The sequence below is a fragment of the Salmo salar genome, chromosome 16 (assembly GCF_965601325.2).
Source record: "Salmo salar chromosome 16, fSalSal1, whole genome shotgun sequence".
Taxonomy (NCBI): Eukaryota; Metazoa; Chordata; class Actinopteri; order Salmoniformes; family Salmonidae; genus Salmo; species Salmo salar.
This window is the reverse complement of record NC_138306.1, coordinates 64,181,524-64,207,957: the sequence shown is the minus strand read 5'-3', so window position 1 is coordinate 64,207,957 and position 26,434 is coordinate 64,181,524. Positions and strand designations below refer to the sequence as shown.

General features: G+C 42.7%; 1 protein-coding gene across 1 annotated transcript in view; it reads right to left on the bottom strand.

Moving 5' to 3' along the window:
- Nucleotides 1-3,381: 3,381 nt before the first annotated feature.
- Nucleotides 3,382-26,434, bottom strand: part of LOC106574324 (ATP-binding cassette sub-family B member 6) — a 35,631-nt gene continuing 12,578 nt past the window's right edge. Inside the window, exons 7-20 of the mRNA XM_014150166.3 lie at nt 24,407-24,528; nt 20,690-20,799; nt 20,369-20,434; nt 13,910-14,035; nt 13,033-13,109; nt 12,701-12,764; nt 11,998-12,083; nt 9,277-9,334; nt 9,015-9,119; nt 8,600-8,774; nt 8,115-8,227; nt 7,523-7,617; nt 7,158-7,226; nt 3,382-6,871 (exon numbers count right to left, since the gene is read on the bottom strand). Of these exons, the coding sequence (XP_014005641.3) occupies nt 6,712-6,871; nt 7,158-7,226; nt 7,523-7,617; nt 8,115-8,227; nt 8,600-8,774; nt 9,015-9,119; nt 9,277-9,334; nt 11,998-12,083; nt 12,701-12,764; nt 13,033-13,109; nt 13,910-14,035; nt 20,369-20,434; nt 20,690-20,799; nt 24,407-24,528 (1,426 nt within the window). The 3' untranslated portion in view covers nt 3,382-6,711. The remainder of the gene's footprint in view (nt 6,872-7,157; nt 7,227-7,522; nt 7,618-8,114; nt 8,228-8,599; nt 8,775-9,014; nt 9,120-9,276; nt 9,335-11,997; nt 12,084-12,700; nt 12,765-13,032; nt 13,110-13,909; nt 14,036-20,368; nt 20,435-20,689; nt 20,800-24,406; nt 24,529-26,434) is intronic.

The following is a 26,434-nucleotide window of genomic DNA, read 5'->3' as shown; positions in this document are numbered from 1 at the left end:
GAAATACATTCATTCTGCCCAACAAATCATCAGAGAATTGTTTATACTTATTCATACTGTACATCTTGTGTCCAAAATAACATTGCCCGCCTTTGTACTATTTCTGTACCACACCAGCCTGTCATACTCTGGAAAATCAGAGCTGCATGTGAGGGAAACCTCTCCTCCCTCTGAGAAGAACTCTTCGAGGGGCTCAGACTTAGGGCACACCATTAGACAATATGATATGATGACTCTTGATGGAGGCTTCTTCTGGCAATCATAAAACCCTGAGTGGTTGAGCATCAGTGATGGGATGACTAGGGAGTAATTTCCTTACAATCTTCCATCCACAACATTCAATGTCTGCTTCCCTTGATGACTTAGGATTCTCCTCCACCTTGTCTTTGTCCCATTAGGGTCAGGGTTCAAACAGGGAAGCAAAGCATTCACTCCCACATAATGCTGATTATAAAGTACACTGTCTTATAGATCGCTAAGATGGTCTGACTGTAAACACAACGCTGTCTCTCCAATACCAGGCATTAAATGTGAAGTTGGTCATATGGAGAGAGGATCCGTTGTCAGCCAACAGCACCCGGCCCCTTACTTCCTCCATGAAGGGCTTTGCGGGTTCGTTCATATCCCAAAATTTCCATCTGACTGTAGTTACCATCCCTCCAACAATCCCCACACGGCAGATCCAATTTCCCTCCCAAATGAGCATACATACGTATAAACTGATTATACAGCTTCAGTAGTGCAGACACTGAGGTTGATGCTTTTCTGGAGTTTCACCTTGCCAGCTGTCCAGCACTCGGCCCAATATAGTCCAATGTCTGAAAGTGATGTTCTGGATCAGGACAGTTGAAATGTTATGAATCAGTTTCAGTCGATCCCTTAATTCTGCATTCAGTGTGGAATTTTCAGGTGAAGTGTTAGAAGAGTTCCACAAAAACAGGCTCTCTTCAGCTTTGGATTTAAAGATCAAACAGTAGTCCTTTCCCACATTGTTGTAAAAATCGTCATTTTCTCCTTCTGCTTTAATTTCATAGACTTCTTGGACAGTATGGATGGTTCACATCAAAACAGAAAGTAGAATGTAGTGATTTGTGACAGAGGCCATTGTACACACTCTGTCTCTGCTGATGTGTTGTGACAAACCACTAGCTATTTATTTGCTATTGCTCAGTTATCGTATGCCTCGATGTTGCAATACTGGTGACCCCATGATGTTGAGCCTAATATCTACTCATATCATTCTCTGAAACGCTGAGGGCTTGACATGTCAGAGAAGAGTGAGCAGAGTGCAGTGTTAAAGGTTACTGATGGGTCAAAACATCAGATTGAAAATGCAGATAGTGGCAAAACCAGAGCTAACTGGGGCTTTGTAAACCATGTTTGCATTATGGGCCTGTCCCTGTCAATTGAAAGTTTCCACTTTTTTTAAACATTTGCCCAAGACTTCACATGTTGCGTTTATATTTTTGTTCAGTATATATTATTTTAGTCTAACACAAAGAGATTTTGTTTAAAAAGGAATCATTTTCTGCTAAAAAAAGATGTCAAAATTATTGGCACCCCTGTTTTCAAAACTCCAGCAGCCTCCACTTGTGAGGATAATGACACCGAACCTTTATCTAAAATGTTTTATGAGATTGTAGAACACACTGGGAGGGATCTTAGACCATTCCTCCATACATAATCTTTCCAGATTTGGCATGGCTCAGGAACTTTACTAAGTACCTGGACATTTTAGCCAAAACCTGGTTGCCTCTGCTAGGAGGCTGAAACTTGGCTGCAAGTGGATCTTCCAGCAAGACAATAACCCCAAGCACACATCAAAATCCACAAAGAAATGGTTAATTGACCATAAAATCTAAATAGTGCAATGGCCATCGCAGTCTCCCGACTTGAACCATATTGAACACCTGTGGTTTGAATTGAAGAGGGCATTCCATAAGCGCAGATGAATGATATCAAGGATCGGGAAAGATTCTGTATTGAAAAATGGTCTAAGATCCCTCCCAATGTGTTCTCCAATCTCATTAAACATTTCAGATAAAAGCTCAGTCTCATTATTTTGACACCTATCTTTTTGAGAATTTTGTGTTAGACTAAAATAATATAATACACTTTTGAGCATTTAGTATTGCTCAGTATTTTTATTATTTTATAGTCTTTATCAAGGGTGTCAATACCTTTGGATTTGACTGTATATCTGTTTTTGCTGTTTTCTTATGCCTCGATATTGCAATACTGGGGACCCTGTGACGTTGAGCCCAATATCTACTCGGGCACTGTATCTCGGTGCTAGAGGTGTCACTACAGACCCTAGTTAGATTCCAGGCTGTTTCCCACCGGCCGTGATTGGGAGTCCCATAGGGCTGCGTACAATTGGCTCAGCTTCGTCCGGATTAGGGTTTGGATAGGGTAGGCCGTCAATGTAAATAAGAATTTGTTCTTAACTGACTTGCCTAGTTAAATAAAGGTTAAATAAAAGAAAAATAAGAAAAATCTCTTTCTCTGAAACGCTGAGGGCCTGACATGTCAGAGAGGAGAGAGCAGAGCTGTGGAAAGGTCACGGATAGGTTAAAAGATCAGAGATTGAAAATACTGATGTGAACTATGATTGCATCATGGGCCTGTTTCTTGATTCAGTAGCACGTTTCATTTACATATCTAGAACAGCCAGTAGCACTTTTCATATACAGTTTATCCGGAAAGTATTCAGACCCCTTGACTTTTTCCACATTTTGTTATGTTACAGCCGTATTCTAAAATGGATTAAATCTTTTTTTTTTTACCCACATCAATCTAAACACAATACCCCATAATGACAAAGAAAAAACAGTAAAAAAAAAACAACTGAAATACCACATTTACATAAGTATTCAGACCCTTTACTCAGTGCTTTGTTGAAGAACCTTTGGCAGTGATTACAGCCTCGAGTCTTCTTGTGTATGACGCTTACAAGCTTGGCACACCTGTATTTGGGGAGTTTCTCCCATTCTTCTCTGCAGATCCTCTCAAGCTCTGTCAGGTTGGATGGGGAGCGGCGCTGCACAGCTACTTTCAGGTCTCCAAGTCAGAAAATGTAAATGTTTGTTCACTAAACAATTAGTTGAAATCCATGCTGTCTATCCAACATTAGCCAAATACCAGAAAGAGAAAACTCTAGCTGAATATCTATAAAACGGCACTAGCTAGCACAGCAGTAACCCCCGTTGTAATGGCTGACAAGCCCGCTTAGAAACCAATCAACAGCTGAGATGAAGGGAGGGAGGGAACAGTCTTGGGAACAGTTATGCAAGTTACTGTATGGCTTCAAAATATTGTCTAATAATATAAAGCTAGCAATATGGTAAATTAGTAAAAAAAAGAGCCCACTTTGTCATAATACACCTTTAATTATACCCTTTATTAACATAGAAATAGAAAGGAAAAAACAAACACATTTTTCTCTGTGTCAATCAGTGGAGGCTGCTGAGGGGAGGCCTGCTCAAAAAGAATGGCTGGAACGGCGCAAATGCAGTGGCATCAAACACATGGAAACCAATAGTTTGATGTATTTGATACCATTCCACTGATTCCGCTCCAGACATTACCACAAGCCCGTTCTCCCCAGTTAGGGTGCCACCAACCTCCTGTGGTGTCAATGTCACTCATTGGCACAGAACATTTCAAACTCATGGTGCATTAGTGTAAGTAATTTGACTGCAACAATTTGTGCACATTGTACACCTATAAATGATTGACTGCTGTAGTGGTAGAGCAATGATTTGCTAGCAGAACCACTCTAGCTCTTTGGTATTACTTCTGCAGTCACAAATGCTCAAATGCATTGGGATTCATCTAATTATTTCACAGTCTGACAACTTTTCATGATGTAAAGTCCGCTGTGCACTATATGGATGTTACCGTAAGTATGTCAGTTTTCACTTGATTAATGCAGTTTCCAATTCCGATTCAACCCCAAACCCGTAACCCTAAGGACTTCATGTAGATATATACTACCATTCAAAAGTTTGGGGTCACTTAGAAATGTCCTTGTTTTTGAAAGAAAAGCATTTTTTTGGTCCATTAAAATTACATCAACCTGATCAGCAATACAGTGTAGACATTGTTAATGTTGTAAATGACTATTGTCGCTGGAAATGGTTGATTTTTTGTGGAATATCTACATAGGCGTACATAGGCCCATTATCAGCAACCATCACTCCTGTGTTCCAATGACACGTTGCCAAGAAGGCCAGCCTCCCGGAGTCGCCTCTTCACTGTTGACATTGAGACTGGTGTTTTGCAGGTACTATTTAATGAATCTGCCAGTTGAGGACTTGTGATGCATCTGTTTCTCAAACTAGACACTCTAATGTACTTGTCCTCTTGCTCAGTTGTGCACCGGGGCCTCCCACTCTTTTTATTCTGGTTAGAGCCAGTTTGCGCTGTTCTGTGAAGGGAGTAGTACACAGCGTTGTACGAGATCTTCAGTTTATTGGCAATTTCTCGCATGGAATAGCCTTCATTTCTCAGAACAAGAATAGACCGACGAGTTTCAGAAGAAAGTTCTTTGTTTCTGGCCATTTTGAGCCTGTAATCGAACCCACAAATGCTGATGCTCCATTTACTCAACTAGTCTAATGAAGGCCAGTTGTATTGCTTCTTTAATCAGGACAACAGTTATCAGCTGTGCTAACATAATTGCAAAAGGGTTTTCTAATGATCAATTAGCCTTTTAAAATGATAAACTTGGATTAGCTAACACAACACACAACAAAATTGGAACACAGGAGTGATGGTTGCTGATAATGGGCCTCTGTACACCTATGTAGATATTCCATTAAACATTTTTAAAAAATGTGCCGTTTCCAGCGACAATAGTCATTTACAACATTAACTGTATTTCTGATCAATTTGATTTCTGATCAATTTGATGTTTATTTTAATGGACAAAAAAAGTAGCTTTTCTTTCAAAAACAAGGACATTTCTAAGTGACCCCAAACTTTTGAACGGTAGTGTAAAGTCCCCATTCTCTCTCTAACCCTAGGGACTTCACGTAGATATAAAGTCCCCATTCTCTCTCTAACCCAGGGGACTTCACGTAGATATAAAGTCCCCATTCTCTCTCAAATAACTAAAGTTCAGCTAAATGGCTAGACCTTCCCTTATGGCCCTTTTTAAATAAATGAAACAGAATGACAATACATACTGTAAATGGAGTGTGATTATTATCAACAGATATTGACAAACTCCACACTAACAAATTCAAATACAGACTAATTTCTTCCATTAAAATAAAGATACACTAACAGCAGTTCTTTACGCAAAACAGGTAGCAGCACAGACAGGCTTGAGTTCATTCATAGAGAAAGGTTTGCTTTTCTGCTGGGAATTTAGTCAATTCTGTTCTCTTTAATTTTCTACCAGTACTTCTTATTGATCACCATTGGTGACAAATAAAAGTTACAACCAGGATAATTTGGCATGCATCAGTCAACACCTAGACTGTACATGATAATACCCGAGTCAGATTGGGGTCAAATTGATGCAGCTTGGATGTGAAACAGACCAAACACAGACTAAATATCTGTTTTACTAATAACCAAATTCAAATGTTACAGTTGAAGTTCTCGTACACATACCTTTGTATGTGTACGAAACAATCAGAGTGCAACTGATTTCTTTGTTAAACATTCAAATCGGTCTGAATCTTTTCATTAGTCTATAAAGTATTATAAGTCTATTGCTTGTATAATAGCTAACAAAATAAGCTTAAAGTGGGTATAGTAAAAATAAAATCATCTCTAGATGCTGTAAATAAAACTAATACATTTGTCAACCCCTAAACCTTAGTCAACAATTCAAAGTTGTGAGACACTGTGACAAACTGCCTATTCCTGAGCTTAGGAAGGGATTAGTCTACTTTGGACTTGTTTCCACTTCTCTGGACTGTTGCAGTCAGCCGACTTCAGACAGCAAGAGGACAAATTATACTGAGTCCTGGGTCCTGTTCATTAGGCACTAATCTCGAGGACAGATGCACGTAACAGAACTGGTATCGTAGTGTATGTCAACAGACTGTGGGATGCGACAACAGCAAGGAAATTTGTTTCTGGTGTACAGATGTTTTGCCACTGATCATTTGGAGAAATCAGGATATTGCAGGTATTCGCATCTTGCACATTTTTGAAGGGGAGGGGACATTTGGCCCCTTGACTTGCCCGTAACTTGCAGAAAGAGTGTGTGTGTGGGAGGGAGGTACCGCCCTGCTTCTGCTACTCGTTCTAGTATCTTTTCCGACACGTTAACAAGCATTTGACTCAATAAAAAAATATTGGGGTGGGGAAAATGAGATTAATTACGCACAAAACGGATCAAAACAGACTGCAATAACGAGGGACTTCCTGGACTTGTCCTATAAGTAACACAGATTTTAGATTTTAAAACGTTTTAAAACATTTTCTGTTAATTAACCTAATGAACACGATCCTGAATACACTTAAAACAAACTGGCCTGAGGCATTCATGGCACAGACATTTTGATTGAATGATCAAACATTAAATACCCAATAAATGTGCTTAAAACTTCACTCATAACAGAATGAACCTCAATGGACAGATACCTTAAAAAAGTGCAGGCAAAACAGCCTTTTGAGGTATCTAATCCTCTCCCTGCGTCCCTCGTCCGTCTCCTCACAATATCTACATATCCTTGACCTCTCACTCTATCCTCAGTGGCTCCTGTGGCCTGCAGTGACTGATGGGGGCTGTAGTTTCTCAGACTTCCTGTCTTTGGCTTCTGTGTCAGAGGCTGAGTCTGAGTCCTGGGCATGTTGCTGCTTCATCCACATGTCACAGTACAACCCTCCCTTAGCCAGCAGCTCATCATGCCTGGGAGGGAGAAAGTGGAGAATATGTAGTTACAATGGGGACACACAATCACCATTAAAGTCATCATCATGTACTATGCCAAGATGTTCCCACATGGGCACTGTATGGTTTTGAGAATAGGACTATAGTGTGAGAAGCACCATAAACATTGGCCTGTCCCATTCTTGGCATTTACATACATTCTTTAGGTGTTTGTTTCTTGAAGAGCATAAAACAATATTTTGATTGGAATAGACTTGTGGAGTGTGCACCAATAGAACAATCACTCTTTCAACCATTCCCTCACCGTCCTCGCTCTGCTATCTGACCATCACTTAGAACAAGAATCTGATCGGCACCGATGATGGTCGACAACCTGAAGACAGACGATTCACAATCAGACTAAAGACAGATCCAAACCATATAAACTCAGCATTAGAGGGGAGAAATGTGTGTGTCCTAATCACAGGAGGTTGTTGGCACCTTAATTGAGGAGGACAGGCTCGTGGTAATGGCTGGAGTGGAATGGTATCCAATACACCATGATGCCATTACATTCGCTCCATTCCAGCCATTATTATGAGCCATCCTCCCCTCAGCAGCCTCCACTGATCCTAATGTATGGGTTCCCTCTATACATGCATTTTTGTCCACCTGAGACCCATCCCTTACCTGTGAGCCACGACGATGGTGGTCCGGTTGGAGCACACTTTTGTGAGCGACGCCTGAATGTTGCGCTCCGTCTGTGTGTCTAGAGCAGATGTGGCCTGTGCAGAGGGAAAACTTTATGAGATAAATTACATGACTAAAATAATCAAGTTCAGTGAACTTGTATTAATCCACTGTAAAACAATATGACAGGGGGAATCAGTGGTGTCGGGGCAAATATTTGCCCTCATCAAATACGTTAAGAATGCATCCTTGCTTCCTCTCGTTCTTGAAAAAATATCTTATCGAACATGGCTGGACTGGTGAAAGCTAAGTGATAGAGCCATTGTGTTCACCTATCAATTTGTGTAAGCTCAGCAAAGCTCAATTTCAAGGAGAGGAGGGAGGAAGTGTGCGTTTTTAAAGTATTTGAACGTACTGGGGTGACGTTTCCCTAGGTAAAGATCTAGGACCAGCTTCCCCTCCCCAATCCTAAACTTAGCCAAAAAAATGATAAAAATGCTACACTGACCCAAGATCAGTGTCTCGAGGCATCTTCACCCTACACCTTGAACAGGGTCATTGAGCCTACTGGTGAACCTTCCTGAAAGTTTACCTCATCTAGCAGGATAATCCGAGGGGCCTTGAGGATGGTCCGGGCGATAGCCACCCTCTGCTTCTCCCCCCCGCTCAGCTTCAGACCCCTCTCGCCCACCTGGGTGTCGTATCCTGGGAGGGGGACAGACAGAGAAAACACAAACACAAACTTCACTCACCTCATACAGTAACAATGCACCTGGCAGCTACTGTGTGAACGCCGCAAATCTCCCCACTTGCTTGAGGAGATTTAGATATCAAAATGATTCGGCAAATGTGGTTAGTAAATACAAACCCTTAAAACAACAATATTGACACCCATAAGCCACCTTCAGGTTAACTACAGCCAGAAATATAACGGCAACATACAGTTCTGGTTTCCAGGAACAGATTAAGCCTAGTCCTGGACTCAATAGAGAATCTCCACTGAAATAGATTTTTAGTCTAGGACAAGGCTTAATCTGTGCCTGGAAACCAGCAAAAGAGGCCGTGGTATTTCCGTACCTTCTGGGAACGTCTGGATCTTCTCGTGAATGTCTGCGGCGATAGCCGCCTCCTCCACTTCGTGGTCGCTGGCGGAGATGCGTCCGTAGCGGATGTTGTCGCGGATGTTGTCGTTGAAGAGGACCGTGTCCTGGGGCACCACGCCAATGTGGGCACGCAGAGACACCTGCTTCACCTGCACCCAGATACCAAGAGGCTCAGAATACACTATATTAATACAAGGTCAAGCTCATTAGGACACGCAATGGAAAAACGATGCGTTGCATGTCCTGCACCCAAGTGTATCATATTAACTATACTGTATAACTGAAACAGTAGACCACCAACATATAACAAACCTAATGTTATATACAACATCTGCTAACAAGGCAGTTTGTCTGGGAACTATTTTTTTGCAACTGGGCAAATTACTCACCTTACAGATGTCCTGGCCATCGATGCGGATGCATCCTCCCTGGACGTCATAAAAACGGAAGAGCAGGCGAAGGATGGTGCTCTTACCACACCCTGACTGGCCAACCTAGGGATGTCAACAAACACACAAACTGTTAAGCAAGAAACATCTGTACTACACATGGTCCAGACACAAACCATCACATGACTGATAGAGAGAAATCAAACACTGCTCAAGTGTGTAACCTCTGGGTAATGCTCGGAAGCTTCGAATCCAATCTTACCAATGCAACAGTCTGGCCTGGCTGCACAGTGAATGATACGTCCTTAAGGATCTCCTTCCTTAAAAAGAAAACACACAGAAGCACAAAATATATATTTAATCAAATCAAATTATATTTGTCACATGCGCCGAAAAATACAGGTGTAGACCTTACTGTGAAATGCTTACTTACAAGCCCTTAAACAACAGCACAATTTTAAGAAAATAAGTGTTAAGTAAAAACAGATAAGTACATTTTTTAATTTTTTTTATTAAACAGCAGCAGCAAAATCACAATAGCGAGGCTATATAGAGGGGATTCCGGAACAGAGTCAATGTGCAGGGGTACCAGTTAGTTGAGGTAATATGTACATGTAGGTAGAGTTAAAGTGACTATGCACAGATAATAAACAGAGAGTAGCAGCAGCGTAAAAGAGGGGGAGGGGGACAATGCAACTAGTCTAGGTAGCCAATTGATAAGCCGTTAAGAAGCATTTTGGACCTAGACTTGGCGCTCCGGAACCGCTTGCCGTGCGATAGCAGAGAGAACAGTCTATGACTAGGGTGGCTGGAGTCTTTGACAATTTTTAGGGCCTTCCTCTGACACTGCCTAGTATAGAGGTCCTGGATGGCAGGAAGCTGGGCCCCAGTGATGTACTGGGCCGTACGCACTACCCTCTGTAGTGTATTGCGGTCGGAGGCAGAGCAGTTGCCATACCAGGCAGTGATGCAACCAGTCAGGATGCTCTCGATGGTGCAGCTGTAGAAACTTTTGAAGATCTGAGGACCCATGCCAAATCTTTTCAGTCTCCTGAGGAGGAATAGGTTTTGTCGTGCCCTCTTCACGGCTGTCTCTTGGTGTGCTTGGACCATGATAGTTTGTTGGTGATGTGGACACCAAGGAACTTGAAGCTCTCAACCTGCTCCACTACAGCCCTGTCGATGAGAATGGGGTTGTGCTCGGTCCTCCTTTACCTGTAGTCCACAATCATCTCCTTTGTCTTGATTACGTTGAGGGAGAGGTTGTTGTCCTGGCACCACACTGCCAGGTCTCTGACCTCCTCCCTATAGGCTGTCTCATCATTGTCGGTGATCAGGCTTTCAGCAAACTTAATGACGGTGTTGGAGTCGTGCCTGGCCATGAAGTCATGAGTGAACAGGGAGTACAGGAGGGGACTGAGCACGCACCCCTGAGGGGCCCCCGTGTTGAGGATCAGCGTGGCGGATGTGTTGTTACTTACCCTTACCACCTGGGGGTGGCCCGTCTGGAAGTCCAGTATCCAGTTGCAGAGGGAGGTGTTTAGTCCCAGGGCCCTGAGCATAGTGATAAGCTTTGAGGGCACTATGGTGTTGAACACTGAGCTGTAGTCAATGAATAGCATTCTCACATAGGTGTTCATTTTGTCCAGGTGGGAAAGGGCAGTGTGGAGTGCAATAGAGATTGCATCATCTGTGGATCTGTTGGGGCAGTAGGCTTTCTGGGATAATGATGTTGATGTGAGCCATGACCAGCCTTTCAAAGCACTTCATGGTTACCGACGTGAGTGCAACGGGTCAGTAGTCATTTAGGCAGGTTACCTTAGTGTTCTTGGGCACAGGGACTATGGTGGTCTGCTTGAAACGTGTTGGCATTACAGACTCAGACAGGGACAGTTTGAAAATGTCAGTGAAGACACTTGCCAGTTGGTCAGCGCATGCTCAGAGTACACGCCCTGGTAATCCGTTTGGCCCTGCGGCCTTGTGAATGTTGACCTGTTTAAAAGGTCTTACTCACATCGGCTATGGCGAGTGTGATCACACAATCGTCCGGAACAGCTGATGCTCTGATGCATGTTTCAGTGTTACTTGCCTCGGAGCGAGCATAGAAGTAATTTAGCTCATCTGGTAGGCGCGTGTCACTGGGCAGCTCGCGGTTGTGCTTCCCTTTGTAGTCTATAATAGTTTGCAAGCCCTGCCATATCCGATGAGCGTCGTAGCCAGTGTAGTACGATTCAATCTTAGTCCTGTATTGATGCTTTGCCTGTTTGATGATTCATGGGGATGACGTCATTGATGCACTTATTGATGAAGCCAGTGACTGATGTGATGTACTCCTCAATGCCATCGGAAGAATCCCGGAACATATTACAGTCTGTGCTAGCAAAACAGTCCTGTAGCTTAGCATCTGCTTCATCTGACCACTTTTTTTATTGACCGAGTCACTGGTGCTTACTGCTTTAGTTTTTGCTTGTAAGCAGGAATCAGGAGGATAGTGTTATGGTCAGATTTGCCAAATGGAGGGCGAGGGAGAGCTTTGTAAGCATCTGTGTGTGTAGTAAAGGTGGTCTAGAGTTTTTTCCCCCCTCTGGTTGCACATTTAACATGCGGGTAGAAATGAGGTAAAACAGATTTAAGTTTCCCTGCATTAAAGTCCCCGGCCACTAGGAGAGCCGCCTCTGGATGAGCATTTTCCTGTTTGCTTATGGTCTTATACAGGATACATGTGCTCGTAGTTTGTCTACTTTATTATCCAATGATTGTACGTTGGCTAATAGGACCGATGGTAAAGGGAGATTACCCACTCGCCGTCAGATCCTTACAAGGCACCCAGACCTACGTCGCCGATCAAAGGAGAACGCTGGAACTACCACAACTATGATTATTCATCAAACTGTTTCTGAATCAGTCTCTGTGTATAGCCTACACACGTTTCATCAGTCCAAACAAGATCTGAATATAAATAAATAAAAATCTTGGGACTTACCCGTCAGTGTAGTTAAAGTACACATTCTCAAACTCCACTTTTCCCAGTTTATAGAGAAGGTTCCCTGCATTCACCACATCCTTCACCTGAAGAGAAATCAAGATAAAGCACATCAAATTACAAAAAATGTATTTCCCATAATGAAATGCAAAGATTATATTCTGACACAGGGAGAATCTCGATTGGTTTTGCTTGCCTCCTCCCTCCTCTCTTCCATCCTCGCCTCGTTTGAAAAAGGTTGAAGGTAATCAAGGAGAGGTGGCGAGGAGAAGGAACGTGGAAACAAATAAGCTTTTCATGAAATGAGACTCTCTCCACTCACGCATCGTCAGGCAAATGACGCTTACAACAAAATAAATGTGTAGTGATAAAAAAAAAAAATGCTAGTTGTGCAAGACATTTTATAGATAAAAGGATAAGTAGTGTATTGATTTTAAATGTGTACATGCTTTTCTCCTCCGCGAAAACAAAAGCTGATTCGAAGGGATTTTAAAACACTTCCATGCTACCTGCTATGAGGATACTATTGTGCATCCTCGGTCGAAGTAGGTCATCGAGGATGGGAGAAGACTCGAATTGGCACTTCTCGATCACTTATTGTTTTTCCGGGTCACGGAGGGTGGAGGAGAGGACAGACTTTTCCAATTGAGTATCTCCCATACACACCAAAAAGCTGGTCATTGACAACCAATTTCAAAATTACCTCCTCTTCCTCTGTAAAGAGCTTAAACATGCTCTCCATGTCGATAAAGGAGTTCTGGATCATTCTGTAGAGGTTGAGGACATATGTATTATAAAGAGCACTTGTTGTACATTATGGGTACTGTAGTACATGATGCTATAAACAATGCCTTCCATAGATCTGTGTCAATAGTCTAGCTGAATTTGCTTGTGTCGTTCCTGATCTAAACTGACATGTGGAAGCACAATGTTGGAAACCAATACAGTCCATTTAGCTATAAGTGACAGACATAAAAGAGACTAGGGAAGGATGACAGGAAGTATAAATTAAACCCAGACCATAACACCTCTCACCTGTAGTAGGTTCCAAACCAGTTGAGAGGGGTGTAGAGCTGGATGATGTAGGTGCCGAAGAGGACAAAGTCTCCAACCTGGAAATAGAGTGTATTAGCCTGGTTAAACCGGACCGAACACTTGGCTCACTATTGTTTCACTTCGTTCAGTTTTGTTTAACCAGGCTAAAGTTCACAGCAGCTGACTTGAATGTATACTTCATACACCACATGTATTACTGAGAAAAACATGTAGTACCACAACACTGTGTCAAAGGTAAGTTTTTTAGCAAATGTTCAAACAAGCATGAAAACATACATACAGCAGCAAGGCTACGTGGCCTAGTAGTGATACAATGCATTTGTATTGATTGCTTATGGCGGCAAGGCAAGTTACAAATCATTTCCTTAATAGAGTACAAAAACGTTTCCTAATCTAATGTAGGACATAGAGCCAAAAAACAACATAGCCCTAGCATAGAGGAGAAAAAAGTGGATGGGTGGAGAGAGCTTGAGGTGGGTCAATAGGGATTTTCACACTACCGAGGCAAACCAAGCTGCACTGGTCAGGTTACACATCCAGACATTTACCATAGTTGCTGGAAAAGTGCTGATAAGGACAATGTGAAAAGAGCCAGGGCAGTTAGTTTTCGGTCTGCTCGATAGGGTGAAAAGGGTAGTAGAATGAGCATCTAGACCTTTAACGGGAACTTCAGTATTTCACAACTTCATGTTAAATGGTTTCACACCCTGAAAGTGGTTATTTAATAAAAACCAAACAAGGATTAAAGATCATAGTCCTGGCTCATAGACTATTGTCAGGGTGAGGAACCATCTAACATTACTTTGTAAAATACTCAACTTTCCCTTTAAGCTAGTAAAGGCTCCGAGCTCAGTACCTTAAACTTGCCCTCCTGGACAAAGTAGGCACAGAGCAGTGACCCGGCCAGTAGACCTGAACCGATGATCAGGTTTTGTGTCTGGTTCAGGAAGGCCAGAGAGGCTTGTGTCTTCCATTCTGAGGTCTAAGACGGGAGGGGACAGACAAACAGGCCACAAACGCAACAGTACAATCAAAAGCGTTATAGTCTGGTCCCAGATCTGTTTGTGCTGTCTGTTTGCACTGCTGAACAGACCTGGAACCAGGATAGAGATACAAAAGCTAAAGAAATGTCTGCTGGTTGAAGTTCTAAAATCCTAGAACATCATTAATGATGGCAAGCTCTATTTAACTATGCTTCTGAGGTGGTCAAACACATTTCGTATAATCTATTCATTCTGCTACTGGTCACATGTACAGTTGAAGTCGGAAGTTTACATACACTTAGGTTGTAGTCATTAAAACTCGTTTTTTACCACTCCACACATTTCTAGTTAACAAACTATAGTTTTGGCAAGTCGGTTAGGACATCTACTTAGTGCATGACACAGGTAATCTTTCCAACAACTGTTTACAGACAGATTATTTCACTTATAATTCACTGTATCACAATTCCAGTGGGTCAGAAGTTTACATACACTAAGTTGACTGTGCCTTTAAACAGCTTGGAGAATTCAAGAAAATTATGTCATGGCTTTAGAAGCTTCTGATAGGCGAATTGACATCATTTGAGTCAATTGGAGGTGTACCAGTGGATGTATTTCAAGGCCTACCTTCAAACTCAGTGTCTCTTTGCTTGACATCATGGGAAAAGCAAAAGAAATCAGCCAAGACCTCAGAAAAACAATTGTAGACCTCTACAAGTCTGGTTCATCCTTGGGAGCAATTTCCAAATGCCTGAAGGTACCACGTTCATCTGTACAAACAATAGTACACAAGTATAAACACCATGGGACCACGCAGCCGTCACACCGCTCAGGAAGAAGCTGAACGTACTTATGTGCGAAAAGTGCAAATCAATCGCAGAAGAGCAGCAAAGGACCTCTTGAAGATGCTGGAGGAAACAGGTACAAAAGTATCTATATCCACAGTAAAACAAGTCCTATATCGACATAACCTGAAAGGCCGCTCAGCAAGGAAGAAGCCACTGCTCCAAAACCGACATAAAAAAGCCAGACTACGGTTTGCAACTGCACATGGGGACAAAGATCGTACTTTTTGGAGAAATGTCCTCTGGTCTGATGAAACAAAACTGTATGGCCATAATGACAATCGTTATGTTTGGAGGACAAAGGGGGAGGCTTGCAAGCCGAAGAACACCATCCCAACTGTGAAGCACGGGGGTGGCAGCATCATGTTGTGGGGGTGCTTTGCTGCAGGAGGGACTGACTCACTTCACAAAATTGATGGCATCATGAGAATGGAAAATGATGTGGATATATTAAAGCAACATCTTAAGACATCAGTCAGGGAGTTAAGGCTTGGTCGCAAATGGGTCTTCCAAATGGACAATGACCCCAAGCATACTTCCAAATGGCTTAAGGATAACAAAGTCGAGGTATTGGAGTGGCCATTACAAAGCCCTGACCTCAATCCTATAGAAAATTTGTGGGCAGAACTGAGAAAGCGTGTGCCAGCAAGGAGGCCTACAAACCTGACTCAGTTACTCCAGCTCTGTCAGGAGGAATGGGCCAAAATTCACCCAACTTATTGTGGGAAGCTTGTGGAAGGCTACCCGAAACGCTTGACCCAAGTTAAACAATTGAAAGGCAATGTTACCAAATACTAATTGAGTGCATGTAAACTTCTGACAAACTGGGAATGTGATGAAAGAAATAAATCACTCTACTGTTATTCTGACATTTCACATTCTTAAAATAAAGTGGTGATCCTAACTAAGCTAATGCAGGGAATTTTTACTAGGATTAAATGTCAGGAATTGTGAAAAACTGAGTTTGAATGTATTTGGCAAAGGTTTATCTAAAATTCCGACTTCAACTGTATATATTATCATTAGTATATTACCATAGTATTTAAATATATGCTACCAGTCACTTTTTTTTACATGTAAAATGCCTTCAGAAAGTATTCATTATTTTTTTCCACATTTAGTTGTGTTACAGCCTGAATGGATTCAATTTAGATTTTTTGTCACTGGCCTACACACACAATAACCCATAATGTGGAATTATAATTTTAGACATCTTTACAAATTAATTAAAAATGAAAAGCTAAAGTGTCTTGCGTCAATAAGTATTTGTTACAGCAAGTCTAAATAAGTTAGGAGTAAAAATGTGCTTAAAGTCATATTAGTTGCATGGACTCACTGTGTGCAATAAGTGTTGAACATGATTTTTGAATGACTACCTTATCTCTGTAACCCACACATACAGATAATTGTAAGGTTCCTCAGTCGAGCAGTGAATTTCAAACACAGATTCAACCACAATGACCGGGGGAGATTTTCCAATGCCTCGCAAAGGGCACCTATTGGTAGATTAAAAAAAAGAAGCTAACATTGAATATCTTTGAGCATGGTGAAGTTATTAACTACACTTCGGCTGGTGTATCAATACACCAAGTCGCGACAAAAATACAGGCATCCTTCCTAACTCAGTTGCCGGAGAGGAAGGAAACCGCTCAGGGATTTCACCATGAGGCCAATGGTGACTTTAAAACAGTTACATTGCTGTGATAGAAGAAAGCTGAGGATGGATCGACAACATTGTAGTTACTCCACAATACTAAACTAATTGACAGAGTGAAAAGAAGGAAGCCTGTACAGAATAAAAATATTCCAAAACATGCATCCTGTTTCCAACAAGGCACTAAAGTAATAGGGAAAGGGAAGGGGGATACCTAGTCAGTTGTCCAACTGAATGTATTCAACTGAAATGTGTCTTCCGCATTTAACCCAACCCCTCAATCAGAGAGGTGCGGGGGGCTGCATCCACGTCCACGGCGCCCGGGGAACAGTGGGTTAACTGCCTTGTTCAGGGGCAGAAGGACAGATTTTTACCTTGTCAGCTCGGGGATTCGACCCAGCAACCGTTCCTGTTACTGGCCCAACACTCTAATCACTAGGCTACCTGCTGCAAGAAAGGTGTCAAAGCAATTAACTGAGTACCGTAACTCCATATTTTCAAGCATAGGGGTGGCTGCATCATGTTATGGGTATGCTTGTAATCATTAAGGACTGAGGAGTTTTTCAGAATATTTTTTTTTTAACAGAATGGAACTAAGCACAGGCAGAATCCTTAAAGGAAAACCTGGTTGAGTCTGCTTTCCACCAGACACTGGAAGTTGAATTCACCTTTCAGCAGGACAATAATCTAAAACGCAAAGTCAAATCTACAATGGAGTTGCTTACCAAGAATACAGTAAATGTTCCTGAGTGGCTGAGTTACAGTTTTGACTTAAATCTACTTTAAAATCTAAGGCAAGATTTGAAAATGGTTGTCTAGCAATGATCAACAACCAATTTGACAGGGCTTGAAGAATTTTTAAAGAATACAAATGGGCAAATATTACACAATCCTGGTGTGGAAAGTTCTTAGAGACCTACCCAGAAAGACTCACAGCTGTAATCACTGCGAAAAGTGCTCCCACAAAGTATTGACTCCTGAGTGTGAATAGTTAGGTAAATTTGATATTTCTGTATTTCATTTTAAATACATTTGCAAAAACTTCTAAAAACACATTTCACTTTCTCATTATGGGGTATTGTGTGTAGATGGGAGAGACAAAATTATACACTGCTCAAAAAAATAAAGGGAACACTAAAATAACACATCCTAGATCTGAATGAATGAAATAATCTTATTAAATACTTTTTTCTTTACATAGTTGAATGTGCTGACAACAAAATCACAAAAATAATCAATGGAAATCCAATTTATCAACTCATGGAGGTCTGGATTTGGAGTCACACTCAAAATTAAAGTGGAAAACCACACTACAGGCTGATCCAACTTTGATGTAATGTCCTTAAAACAAGTCAAAATGAGGCTCAGTAGTGTGTGTGGCCTCCACTTGCCTGTATGACCTCCCTACAACGCCTGGGCATGCTCCTGATGAGGTGGCGGATGGTCTCCTGAGGGATCTCCTCCCAGACCTGGACTAAAGCATCCGCTAACTCCTGGACAGTCTGTGGTGCAACGTGGCGTTGGTGAATGGAGCGAGACATGATGTCCCAGATGTGCTCAATTGGATTCAGGTCTGGGGAACGGGCGGGCCAGTCCATAGCATCAATGCTTTCCTCTTGCAGGAACTGCTGACACACTCCAGCCACATGAGGTCTAGCATTGTCTTGCATTAGGAGGAACCCAGGGCCAACCGCACCAGCATATGGTCTCACAAGGGGTCTGAGGATCTCATCTCGGTACCTAATGGCAGTCAGGCTACCTCTGGCGAGCACATGGAGGGCTGTGCGGCCCCCCAAAGAAATGCCACCCTACACCATGACTGACCCACCGCCAAACCGGTCATGCTGGAGGATTTTGCAGGCAGCAGAACGTTCTCCACGGCGTCTCCAGACTGTCACATGTGCTCAGTGTGAACCTGCTTTCATCTGTGAAGAGCACAGGGCGCCAGTGGTGAATTTGCCAATCTTGGTGTTCTCTGGCAAATGCCAAACGTCCTGCACGGTGTTGGGCTGTAAGCACAACCCCCACCTGTGGACGTTGGGCCCTCATACCACCCTCATGGAGTCTGTTTCTGACCGTTTGAGCAGACACATGCACATTTGTGGCCTGCTGGAGGTCATTTTGCAGGGCTCTGGCAGTGCTCCTCCTGCTCCTCCTTGCACAAAGGCGGAGGTAGCAGTCCTGCTGCTGGGTTGTTGCCCTCCTACGGCCTCCTCCACGTCTCCTGATGTACTGGCCAGTCTCCTGGTAGCACCTCCATGCTCTGGACACTACGCTGACAGACACAGCAAACCTTCTTGCCACAGCTCGCATTGATGTGCCATCCTGGATGAGCTGCACTACCTGAGCCACTTGTGTGGGTTGTAGACTCCGTCTCATGCTACCACTAGAGTGAAAGCACCGCCAGCATTCAAAAGTGACCAAAACATCAGCCAGAAAGCATAGGAACTGAGAAGTGGTCTGTGGTCACCACCTGCAGAACCACTCCTTTATTGGGGGTGTCTTGCTAATTGCCTATAATTTCCACCTGTTGTCTATTCCATTTGCACAACAGCATGTGAAATGTATTGTCAATCAGTGTTGCTTCCTAAGTGGACAGTTTGATTTCACAGAAGTGTGATTGACTTGGAGTTACATTGTGTTGTTTAAGTGTTCCCTTTATTTTTTTGAGCAGTGTATTTAATCTATTTTGAATTCAGGCTGTAAAAACAAAATGTGGAATAAGTCAAGGGGTATGAATACTTTCTGAAGGCACTGTGTGTTCATCTGCCTGTCACACACACACACGCTTCTGCCATCCTGTTTACTATTATTATTTATCCTGCTACCAGTCACTTTCTCCTAATCCCTGCCTACATGTACATACCTAAGTCTAGTATCCCTGCACATTGTACATGTACCCTGTATATAGCTTCCTCTCTTATTTCTTGTGTTATTACAAAACATTTTCTTATTAGTTATTACTTTTTTGATATTATATTGAATACTGCACTGCTGGGTAGGGCTTGCAAGTTAACACAATGAGCCCCACCGTAATGAAGGCGTGATTTAGGACTTTAATTTTATAGATTGTGTGTTTGCGCTACAGACTTCTGGACTGTAACATTGGATTTGTCTATTTCTTCTGCATCCATAGTCTGTGTGATTAACGGGGGTTGAGCTAGAGTGGTATTTGTGAGACAAGGGTGGATCTCGAAGGGGACCAGGGCAGGGTTTTGTAAACAAAAACATCTGTAGAGTCCGAATGGTTTGAGCTACAAACTATTAAAAGCTATACAGTATATGAAAAGATGAGACTCCCACGAACACTCACAAGCTACACAAGAATCGTTAGAGGGGGTTCTTCTACATAGAAGATCATAGGAAATCCCAGGACAAAGTGTCTGTAATATAATACTGTAATACGCTTACATAGTTGCTGTCAAACTCCACAGTTGTCACTGACTAGTTGGACATTCATTTCCCAATGAGCAAACAACTTCTGTACTTACAGCATTCATATAAATTCATGTTTATCAGGTGTTTGCTTTGGCTGACCTTTTTATTGTTGACATTTGTCAATACAACTCATGAATGCAACGGTTTATGTCAAATTGTTTTGTGTCCTACTTGTGGCCCTGGTTGTCCTGATAACAAAAAATAAAAATAAACTAAATTGTTAGGCTAAATATAAAAGGCTGGACAGATAAATGAAAGTCATATATATGAAAAGCAGATTTTTGCTGGGGTCTTGGGACTGTGCATGTGAAAAACCAAAGCAAGCACTCTGGTGTAAATTAACTCAGATCTATATTCTCAACTCTTCAGAGTTTGACATCTATAGCCTGGATTACCTGATACTTCAGAATGGCGTCCTCAAAACGGTTCACCTCGTAATTCTCTGCATTGTAGTACTTCACCTGTAGGAAAAACGTTACAATCGCAGCCATGAAGCAACTCTGAAGTTGAAGAAATGCAATATGTTTGCGGGAATCTTCATGTGCCACCATGGCAAGTAGGGATTCTGGGTTGTGTTCATTAGGCATCAAACAGACAAACTGGGAGGGACTACCTGGAATTTTTACGTTGAATAATGTTTTTAAACATTTTCTGTTGTGTGCCCTAAAAAACAAAATCCAAGTAGAGGTTAAAGGTCAATGGGACCATCTTGGTACCGTCTCAAAGTTGAGCAGGGAGTCCACCGCCTTGGACTTTGTGTTGTTGTCCTGGGTGTTCATGTCTCGCCTGTACTTGGTCCTCCATTCCGTGATGATGATGGTAAGGGCTGAAGAGATGTATTGATGGACCATTATGAAATATTACATTGGTACTATCAGACCTCGGTCGAATGCACATGTAAAATACTTTCAAATAGGTGTGATTAATTTAGCTTGGAGTTTATTAAAATGTCCCCGGAGAAGAAGGCAGACATTTTACGTGTCCCCAACCGATTGTGTTTTTTGTAATTTATTTTGTACATAATGTTGCCGCTACCGTCTCTTATGACCAAAAATAACTTCTGGACATCAGGATTGCGATTACTCACCACAGGCTGGCAGAATCCTTTTTTTCCTTTTACGCAAACTATATACAGCTTTCTCGGGAACATGCCCAGATCCCCATGATATGCGTGAAGAGGAGGTGGAGAAAAAGGGGCCAAAGGGCGGGCTGCCTTCTGAGAATTCGTAGGCGATCAAATAACCCCTAATTCCTTCCATTCTGCTAGCAAACGTACAATCTTTGGAGAATACAATAGATGACCTACGCGCAAGATTAAACTACCAACAGGACATTCAAAACTGTAATGTCTTATGCTTCACGGAGTCGTGGCTGAACGATAACACTATCAACATACAGCTGGCTGGTTATACGCTGTATCGGCAGGATAGAACAGCGGCGTCTGGTAAGACAAGGGGCGGCGGACTATGTATTTCTGTAAATAACAGCTGGTGCACGATATCTAAGGAAGTCTCAAGCTATTGCTCACCTGAGGTAGAGACCACACCTGTAGACCACACTATCAACCTAGAGAGTTTTCATCTGTATTTTTCATAGCTGTTTACATACCACCACAGTCAGAGGCTGGCACTAAGACAGCATTGAATGAGCTGTATTCCGACATAAGCAAACAAGAAAACACTCTCCCAGAGGCAGCACTCCTAGTGGCCGGGGACTTTAATGCAGAGAAACTTAAATCCGTTTTACCAAATTTCTATCAGCATGTTAAATGTGCAACCAGAGGAAAAAAATAAACTAGACCACCTTTACTCCACACACAAAGATGCATACAAAGCACTCCCTCGCCCTCCATTTGGCAAATCTGACCACAATTCTATCGTCCTGATTCCTGCTGACAATCAAATTAACGCAGGAAGCACCAGTGACTAGATCAATAAAAAAAGTGGTCAGATGAAGCAGATGCTAAGCTACAGGACTGTTTTGCTATCACAGACTGGAATATGTTCCGGGATTCTTCCGATGGCATTGAGGAGTACACCACATCAGTCATTGGCTTCATCAATATGTGCATCAATGACGTCGTCCCCACAGTGGCCGTAAGTACATACCCCAACCAGAAGCCATGGATTACAGGCAACATCCGCACTGAGCTAAAGGCTAGAGCTGTCACTTTCAAGGAGCGGGACTCTAACCTGGAAGCTTATAAGAAATCCCACTATGCCCTCCAACGAACCATCAAACAGGCAAAGTGTCAATACAGGACTAAGATCGAATCGTACTACACCGGCTCCTGAACACCTAATCAAATGGCTACCCAGACTATTTGCATTGTCTCCCCCTCTTTTACACCGCTGCTACTCTCTGTTGTTATCATCTATCCATAGTCACTTTAATAACTCTACCCACATGTATATACAGTATCTCACAAAAGTGAGTAGACCCCTCACATTTTTGTAAATATTTGAGTGTATCTTTTCATGTGACAACACTGAAGAAATGACACTTTGCTACAATGTAAAGTAGTGAGTGTACAGCTTGTATAACAGTGTAAATTTGCTGTCCCCTCAAAATAACACAACACACAGCCATTAATGTCTAAACCGCTGGCAACAAAAGTGAGTACACCCCTAAGTGAAAATATCCAAATTGGGCCCAAAGTGTCAATATTTTGTGTGGCCACCATCGTTTTCCAGCACTGCCTTAACCCTCTTGGGCATGGAGTTCACCAGAGCTTCACAGGTTGCCACTGGAGTCCTCTTCCACTCCTCCACGACGACATCACGGAGCTGGTGGATGTTAGAGACCTTGCACTCCTCCACCTTCCGTTTGAGGACGCCCCACAGATGCTCAATAGGGTTTAGGTCTGGAGACATGCTTGGCCAGTCCATCACCTTTACCCTCAGCTTCTTTAGCAAGGCAGTGGTCGTCTTGGAGGTGTGTTTGGGGTCGTTATCATGTTGGAATACTGCCCTGCGGCCCAGTCTCCGAAGGGAGGGGATCATGCTCTGCTTCAGTATGTCACAGTACATGTTGGCATTCATGGTTCCCTCAATGAACTGCAGCTCCCCAGTGCAGGCAGCACTCATGCAGCCCCAGACCATGACACTCCCACCACCATGCTTGACTGTAGGCAAGACACACTTGTCTTTGTACTCCTCACCTGGTTGCCGCCACACACGCTTGACACCATCTGAACCAAATAAGTTTATCTTGGTCTCATCAGACCACAGGACATGGTTCCAGTAATCCATGTCCTTAGTCTGCTTGTCTTCAGCAAACTGTTTGCGGGCTTTCTTGTGCATCATCTTTAGAGGAGGCTTCCTTCTGGGACGACAGCCATGCAGACCAATTTGATACAGTGTGCGGCGTATGGTCTGAGCACTGACAGGCTGACCCCCCACCCCTTCAACCTCTGCAGCAATGCTGGCAGCACTCATACGTCTATTTCCCAAAGACAACCTCTGGATATGACGCTGAGCACGTGCACTCAACTTCTTTGGTCGACCATGGCGAGGCCTGTTCTGAGTGGAACCTGTCCTGTTAAACCGCTGTATAGTCTTGGCCACTGTGCTGCAGCTCAGTTTCAGGGTCTTAGCAATCTTCTTATAGCCCAGGCCATCTTTATGTAGAGCAACAATTCTTTTTTTCAGATCCTCAGAGAGTTCTTTGCCATGTTGAACTTCCAGTGACCAGTCAGTATGAGGGAGTGTGAGAGTGATGACACCAAATTTAACACATCTGCTCCCCATTCACACCTGAGACCTTGTAACACTAACGAGTCACATGACACCGGGGAGGGAAAATGGCTAATTGGGCCCAATTTGGACATTTTCACTTAGGGGTGTACTCACTTTTGTTGCCAGCGGTTTAGACATTAATGGCTGTGTGTTGAGTTATTTTGAGGGGACAGCAAATTTACACTGTTATACAAGCTGTACACTCACTACTTTACATTGTAGCAAAGTGTCATTTCTTCAGTGTTGTCACATGAAAAGATATACTTAAATATTTACATAAATGTGAGGGGTGTACTCACTTTTGTGAGATACTGTATTACCTCAACTAACCGGTGCCCCCGCACATTGACTCTGTACCAGTACCCCTCTGTATATAGTCTCGCTATTGTTATTTAACTGCTGCTCTTTAATTACTTATTACTTTTATTTTTTATCTGTATTTTTTATTTTTAACTGCATTGTTGGTTAGCTCGTAAGTAAGCATCGTAAGTAAGCATTTCACTGTAAGGTCTACACCTGTTGTATTCGGCGCATGTGACCAATACATTTTGATTTGATTTAATGTACACTTTTGGGACTATTCCATTGGTGAAGGTCAAGTCATTTGAAAGTATTTCACATATTTGACTCAGATCAGATTATTATTAACTTATAAATATAACTGAATTGGTTCTGGAAAGGAGGCCTTGTACTCACTGAGGTAGAGGAACATACAGACGAATATGATGAGTCCGAACCAGGCGTTGAAGTAGGTGATGAAGTAGATGATGGAGATGACGATATCTGCGATGGTAGGGAAGATGCTGAATACAATGTAGCTGTGGAGAGAAAGAGAGGGAGGCCAGGTTTACCTCTGGGTTCAAACACAGAAACTGAGCAAGAGGACAAGTACATTTGTGTCTAGTTTGAGAAACAGATGCCTCACAAATCCTCAACTGGCAGCTTAATTAAATAGTACCCGCAACGTCAACAGTGAAGAGTCGACTCCGGGGTGCTGGCCTTCTAGGCAGAGTTGCAAAGAAAAAGCCATATCTCAGACTGGCCAATAAAAAGAAAAGATTAAGATGGGCAAAGGAACACAGACACTGGACAGAGGAAGATTGGGAAAAAATTGTTATGGACAGACGAATCTAAGTTTGAGGTGGACAGGATGACAAAGAAGAACATCTGTGCGACGCGGAAAAAATGAAAATATGCTGGAGGAGTGCTTGACGCCATCTGTCAAGCACGGTGGAGGCAATGTGATGGTCTGGAGGGTGCTTTGGTGGTGGTAAAGTGGGAGATTTGTACAGGGTAAAACGGTTCTTGAAGAAGGAAGGCTATCACTCCATTTTGCAACGCTATGCCCATACCCTGTGGACGGCACTTAATTGGAGCCAATTTCCTCCTATAACAGGACAATGGCCCAAAACACAGCTCCAAACTATGCAAAAACTATTTAGGGAAGAAGCAGTCAGCTGGTATTCTCTCTATATTGGAGAGGCCAGCACAGTCACCGGATCTCAACCCTGTTGAGCTGTTGTGGGAGCAGCTTGACCGTATGGTACGTAGGGTTGCACATTTTGGGGAATATTCAGAGGTGGAAACCTTCCATGGGAATTAACGGAAATATATGCAAATTAATATGAATACCATTTAAATGTAGATGTTTTTTTTTGCATTGGATATATTTACCATATCATATTGAGACAGAAACATAAACCTTTTACCTTATGATAAGTAGACATACTTGCAAATGATGAAATCCTTCCAATAGAAATAAAGAGAACAATTTAGTTACGTATTGAACTTTAATTAAATGAGTTTACTCTTCACATGGGATGATTTCACTGAACAACAAAAGAAAGGAGATATTGAATGATCCCCAATGATCCATTGCATCTCCTAAAAACGTTTTCAACATACATCTGTAAAATGATAGTCTAGAAACTAAATCTTTGGTTGTCTTCCTCTCAGGCTTCCATGTCTTCTCCCTGGACCTCCTCAATGTCCACCTCTTGAACATCAGACTCTGAGGCCTCATCTTCACTGTCACTTTCCAACCTTGTTGAGGATGGCTCGTTGTCAGGCTCAAAAAGCCTAAAATTTGTTTGGATGGCCAACAATTTTTCAACCCTTGTATTGGTCAGCCTGTTGCGTGCTTTGGTGTGTGTGTTCCCAAACAAGGACCAGTTGCGCTCTGAGGTGGCTGATGTTGGTGGGATTTGGAGGATGATGGAGGCAACAGGGGAAAGAGCCTCAGATCCACAAAGTCCCTTCCATCAAGTGGCTGATGAGATATGTTGGCACGACTGCCATATTGCATCTCCCTCCCAAAGCCCTTGCTTGGAAGTGTACTTCGCCAGACTGCCAAGAACCTTGCCCTCATCCAGGCCAAGGTGACGAGACACGCTAGTGAGACACGGTAGTGATGACACCATAGGCCTTGTTGATCTCTGCACCAGACAGGATGCTCTTGCCAGCATACTTGGGGTCCAACATGTACACTGAGGCATTTATGGGCTTCAGGCAGAAGTCTTCACGCTTTTTGATGTATTTCAGATCTGCAGTTTCCTCTGCTTGGAGCAACAGTGAAGTGGGCAGGGCAGTACGGATTTGCAAGCAGAGTCTGACCATCAGACAGGATGACATTGTCTCCCTCAATCTGTGCAATGGCTACTGCTATAGGTTTCAGGAGTTTCAGGCTGCTTACCACTCTCTCACAAAATACATCATCCAGGAGAA